The 6,418-nt window shown below is 41.8% G+C and overlaps 1 protein-coding gene across 1 annotated transcript; it reads left to right on the top strand.

Annotated features, from left to right (window-relative positions):
- Window positions 1–3,302: 3,302 nt before the first annotated feature.
- c1ql4a (complement component 1, q subcomponent-like 4) lies at window positions 3,303–5,640 on the top strand (the record flags this gene model as incomplete). The annotated part of the gene is given in 2 exon segments (XM_036137567.1): window positions 3,303–4,014; window positions 4,327–5,640. A coding segment is annotated over 1 exon segment (546 nt), but the record flags the coding sequence as incomplete, so codon positions are not given.
- Window positions 5,641–6,418: the final 778 nt, after the last annotated feature.

Here is a 6,418-nt window from a genome sequence, read left to right on the forward strand (position 1 = left end):
GAAATATATCTCATCGCTATAATGCAGGATATTGAAATTTAGGCGAGAGTACCACAGGGAACAAATCAAGAACAGGACAGAGAAGAAAAAGGGAGGGAGACAGACAGCTGAAAGACAATCGCATTTTTCAATATTAATCACCTCAGTAATATTTTAACAGCCTCTAAAAATCCAATCCTGAGCATATTGCTTCCTAATGTTAGCAATGATTATCTGCACCGTGTTGCTCGGGACCTCTGTGGACTGTTTTACTGACCCAAGCTAACTTAACTGCAACATTGCTTTACTCCTAACGATGCTCCTCAGCAACGTTTTACCTCCATCTAAAAAAAAAAAAAAAAAAAACATCTCGCCAAACCTAAGCCATCTTCAATTTCCCACAAAGTCCAAGCCATCCCTGAGTGACCAGCTTGAAATGTGTTTATTGTTGACCTCTTCCGGACTGGGAGGATCACGTTGCATGATCCCCACATTACCAGACTGGTGGCTGAGAGAGAGGTCGAGGAGGAGGTGATTGATGAAAAGGGATTCATCAATACTGTATGGAGACCTTTTCCTATTGCTATCACCATGTCAGCAATTAAATTTTCTGCCTGTCAGACAGGTGACAAATGGCTCTAAGGGAAAGATAATATTTATAGAAAACTGAAGCCTATAGATGTTTCTGACAAGAAACGGGATCGCTGAGGACCAATAAACGGGAAGAAATCCCTGATGCGAGCTGTGCTTAACTAATGCACAGCTTCCTGGGAGCCGGATGCATAAATTAATCTTTAGTGTCATAAAGTCCTGATGTCCTCAGTCATGATGGATTTTCTCACAATGATTTGTTTTATGGGTAGCATCCATATATCCATTTTCTGTGCCCGTTTATTTCTTGCGGCCGATGCCGGTCTCTTCCGTCAGTGGGCGAGAGGCACCCTGGACAACTCGCCAGGTCAGTGAAGGGCAACACTGAAACACATGCATGCACATTTTCCCATGTTCAGTATAAAAAAAGTTCAATTTGATACTTTTTAGGCCTTCTTATCATCGTTAGGATTTAAATTTAAGACCTGGATCACAAAGAAAATACTTATAAACGCAATAACTAATATGTAACTCTTTTGACAACTTCAGTAAGGGACACACAGCTTTGTTAACCTAAATCTGTGTTTGGTCTGTGAGTTGATTGCTTTTATATTTTATGCTTTTACTTCTATGCCGTATGGTGTGCTTTATAGCTACTAGCCCACTGTAGTTGACTGTGAACTGACCAGAGGGAGCTGGTGGTAAAAAATGTAACAAGGAAGTTTATTTTTAATTTTCCTCAACATACAGTACGCCAGCTTCAATAATAGGATTATTTTGTAGGTTTCTGGCAAAAGTTGAATGTTTACAAACAAATGCCTTTACTTCTAAACCAGTAAATGAACAAATATACATTTTAGGCTAAACAAAACATAATTTAATACCGACTAGTGAAACTTTGGGTATATCCAAGACCTTTTGATGACTGAAATTCAAATGAATACATTTATGATAAAGTAAATGAATAATTCTAATCCACTTTAGGACTTTTTGAAACTACAGAAATACTGGGAACGAAAAATTTTGTATTAAATATTGGCCATTCACATTCTTAATGATTATCATTACTAAATCAAGCAAATGGGATGCTTTGTAGATGTAATTTTCTGCAATCGTTAATTCTAAAAACAATAAAGAAAATATTGAAGTGAACAGAAGATGCTGTCTGGTTTACTTTCCAATCTGTTAGAATATTTAAAATGTTAATTTCCCTTTACTAGTTTAGCCACAACGCTAATGCTAGACTGAGACCAGGGGTCACCAACATGGTGCCCGCAGGCATCATGTAGCAGGACCATATGTGGTCCCTTCAAGCCTGTTCATAGAAATAGCACAACCCCCCAGTGAGCTGCATTTAAAATGCTATTTTATTCAGTTGCTTTTCATTTTTAATCATACTTGTATTTACATACATTTAAAAATGACAAAAGTATTAAAAACATATTTATTTTACATAAAGTTAAGGTGAGTTTGGACTCTTGTAGTTTAAAGGTCAGTACAGGTGGCCCTTCGTATGACACAGTACCGATGAAGTAGCTCTCACTTTCATAAAGGTTGGTGACCCCTGACTTAGACTCTGTGGACCACTGAGCTGCTCAAACCTGAACTAGTCTGAACCTCTCAGCTGTAGCTGGCAGGGAAAGGTTCAACATCCCACCTTGTTAGAATAGATTCAAAAAAGGGATCAAACATCATATGCCTTATTCACAAACCAGTTGTTATTTGCTGTTTCCTTTTAACATGGAGGATCAACATGATCAGTTCATAAAATAAACAGCAGAGGACCCAGCAGAGGTGTTCATGTGACAGAGACCACCATGACGAACGAACAGACTGAATGGATGGACGGTTATTTTTGATAGTTGGAGGAATCCAGGTGACAACCCACACATGCATGGTGACAACATGCACATAGGCCCCTGCTGGGATTCAAACCTAGAAGCATCTGGCTGTGACGCATCACTGCTGTGACCGACATGCAGCTTACGTACAGATAATAGTTTATCAATAAATAACAGACAATCGAACTGTTGCAGTGATACATTTAAATACCTTAAGTGTAGCCCTATTTCACTTACCCACATCTTCCAGCTCAAAACATAAGAACAAACATTTTTCCCGTTGACGTTGTGTCAGCTGCAAGAAAAAGAAAAAGAAAAAAAAAAGAAATGTTGTAATACTAACACAGTTTAAAGTAACTAAAATCCAGTAAATCCATCGCTCATGTCACTAAAAAGTCGCTATTAATAAAAATGTGTTAACCGATAATGAAGCAATCGCATAAAGCTGTCGTTAGTAGCGCCATAATGTGTTTCAGGTTCACATTAGTGATTTACCCTATATCGTGATCAGGAGTCATGCATCAGTGAAGCTTTATTTTTCCAGATTTGTGCTCTTATTATGAAATGTTGCTATAAAAAAAACTGCAGAAAAAAAACATAAAAAAAAAAATGAAATAAAAATAAATAAATAACACACAGCGTTTGACAACTAATGGTGTAAAAACTCTTTGGTCTGTTTTGTCCACTAAAGTCTGTGTGCAGGGATGTTTGTTTACTCCCGTGTGAAGGCAGCAGTTTAAGATTTTAGCAAAGGGGGGGTGGGGGGGGGGTGCATTGTCTGGGGCAGGGTGTCTCGCTAATGAGGCAGTAGAGCTGTGGGATGCGAGTCACACACACAGACAATGGTCTGGGGACCATTTAGCGTCTCCTCTCCATTCCTCACGCATCACGCAGAGGCAGCTTTTACTCAGTCACCATCCCATGTCCTCCCTTTGCCTGGCACAGAAAAGATGAAAACATCCGCCTTCGTTTGGCAGCACGGTATCAAACATTTGTCGCTTGCAGAGAAGTTTCCCTCTGACAGGTAAATATCGGGCAAACAGCACAGCCATCAGCTCAGGGTCTGAGCAATTAGTTCACAGAGAAATGTGTGCTGGCGCAAATTAATCACGAGAAAGATGTGGAGGGACAGGGATGAGATGTTTTAAGCTATATATAAAGTTCTGTTGGATAAATATATATGTTTTAAAATAAGTCGGACTCAGACTATAAGAGAAAATCTAGATGCTGATATAATAGAGAGAGGCAGAGACAGGGGAGGGGTGAGGAGGAGAGATCTAACAGGTGTAGACCAGGACTGCTGCTGGACCAAACGCCTCGAACAGCAGTGGACAGACGCAGCGTGGAGGAGAGCGTCAGGCGGCCGTGCGCTCCTCGTTTGAAACGCGTCAGAAAGTGTTCCCGCGGGTATTTTTTTTATTTTTTTTGCCCCTCCAGCTGAAGAGGTCAACGAGTTTTGGACTTCATTATCTGTCCGCGAAGGAAAAAGCCGAGAAAATTGCGCTCTGATCAGGAGAACTGGCTTCACTTACCGGGGAACTCCTGCGCACCTTGGCTTCCGAGCTTTTCATTTGGCGCCCCAGAGGTCGATTTGGGGAGACAGGTGAGGACAACTGATACGCAAGGATTTAATTTTTATCTAAAAGTTTTCTTTGTTAACCCTACGTTTTATTTCACAAACACATAACTCTTGCAGCATGGCATGCAAATAGAAAATAAGATACTTCAAAATGTTCATACCAGTTTGTGCGCAAGTTTAGTTAATACAAAGTAACACAAATCATAGTTTGTAGTGCCCCTTTATACCTTTTTGAATAACATTTAATTGAAATAATTTATATTACAACTGAGATTTGTCTGAAATCGGTCAAATCATTAAGTGTTTTTTTCTTTTCTTTTTTATAATCCTTTTCAGATCCAGACACAGAGGAGGAATCTACTTTAACAGCATTCTCATGATTCAAGAAAACCAAACTAAATTATTTCTGACAAAAAAAACAAAACAGAGAAGTGTCCACGGACGGTCGTGCTTGGAGAGATATCTGGTGACCTTTTTCTGTCTCAGCCATGGCATTAAGTTAAACATCTACATGAAGCGCTCTGGTATCTTTTAGGAGAAACCTTAAAGTATTTTTTATTTTATTTTTTGAAAAACAAGTAATATATGCTTCATCTGACCTTACCAATCGTTTTGTCACTTCCTTTTTATTGAGTGGACTTTTTTGGACAAACTGTTGCTACTGTGAACCTCCACAGGCAATTCCTATTTTGTTAAAGTGTGGGACAGCAGGACAAAGAAATATAAAGATTGAATAGTGAGTTCTTAGAAACCTAATACAATTTTGGAATAAATTTGTTAGAAAAACCTTTAAAGATCTTGATGTGAGACCAGAGCACATTTTTTGAAAACTGGATTTTCTCATCTCTTTTTTTCCCCTCTTCTTGTTCTTGGCTGTCTGCCGTTAAGTTTCCTCTGGTAATACCTAACCAACCACTGCTCTAATACCCCGACCTCTACCCCCCCTTAACATCTCTTTTCACCTTTTCATCCCAAACTGGTTCCCAGAGAGGCTTCATCCTGGCCGGCTCTATTCCAGCCAAGGGGGAGGAGGACTTCCTCACACTGGCCGCCTCTCGGCTCAGCCGCAGGAAACGCGTGATTGTCGCCGCTGTCGGTGTGGCCATGGTCCTGATACTGTTGGTGGCTATTCCCCTGCTTGTTCACACAACCAAAGGTGGCAGCGCTGGGAGCACAGGGAGCCATTATGAAATGCTTGGAAGCTGCAGGATGGTGTGTGATCCTTACGCTACTTCTCAGCCTGGCCAGGAGCTGATAGCTGTGTCTCCGCCCCCCCAGGAATACGCTGGAAAGAAGATGAGGTCAGGACTCCGAGGGCCTCCCGGGAACCCGGGTCCACCGGGAGAGCGCGGCCCCCCAGGGGAGCCGGGGAAACCGGGGCCGCAGGGACCCCCCGGTCCCGGCCCTGGGGGCTATTCTCCCTCAATCTACACCCCTAAAATAGCTTTTTACGCAGGGCTACGGAAGCAGCACGAGGGCAGTGAAATACTGAAGTTTGATGATGTGGTCACCAATGTGGGTAACTACTATGAGCCCAGCACCGGCAAGTTCACCTGCCCTCTGCCTGGCATCTATTTTTTCACCTACCACGTACTAATGAGAGGTGGTGATGGCACAAGCATGTGGGCAGACCTGAAGAAGAACGGACTGGTTAGTAAAAGTGTGTGTGTGTGTGTGTCTGTTGGTGTGTGTGTTTGTTAAACAGACAGTCTGTATAAATGCCACACAAGAGCACGCCGCAGATATTTTTCTTCCGCTGTTGACTACCCCGTCTCATATTCACCTCCTCAACATTGAGCTCTTCAGATTCAGAGCACAATCCACTTAGCAAGTGGCAACATGACAAGCAAAGAATGAAACGGCAACCCTTCTCCTCATTAGGGGGGGGGGAGGACATGCTACACAGCCTTAAAATCTCAGCATTCACATATTTGCATTCCCGCATGCACTTTGGCTAAATGACAAGTGGCAGAATGCAGGCGAAGAACAGTCTAATTAGTAAGAATCCCACACAGAGCTTGATTATCACCTAAACAGAAGTGCAAAAGAGCACCGGAGACATGTCTGTCAGAATGTGGACAGTTGGGTTTGCACCTCGGCTAAGGAAATAATGAATTTAATATCGACAGTCCACTCATCCACTGCCTCGTTCCCCAGACACTAATTAAGGATAGAGGTGGTGCTGGGAAGGAGAGGAGGAGATCACAGGGATTTCATCAGAGAAGTCCAGATTCTCAAAACATTCTTATGTTGCTTTTTTCATTCATTCATTCATTCATCAAGGACTCTGAATGCAAATAGTCTCTGTTCTGACCTTACTGCAGACACAAGGTGCACCAGGCATAACTTTATGTAGCCTCACATAAAGTAAAATGCGCAAAAAAATATCCCTCAGTTCTTGATTCTGGATTGCAAATTCATTTGAGCA

This window comes from Fundulus heteroclitus, chromosome 1, assembly GCF_011125445.2.
Source record: "Fundulus heteroclitus isolate FHET01 chromosome 1, MU-UCD_Fhet_4.1, whole genome shotgun sequence".
Classification (NCBI taxonomy): domain Eukaryota; kingdom Metazoa; phylum Chordata; class Actinopteri; order Cyprinodontiformes; family Fundulidae; genus Fundulus; species Fundulus heteroclitus.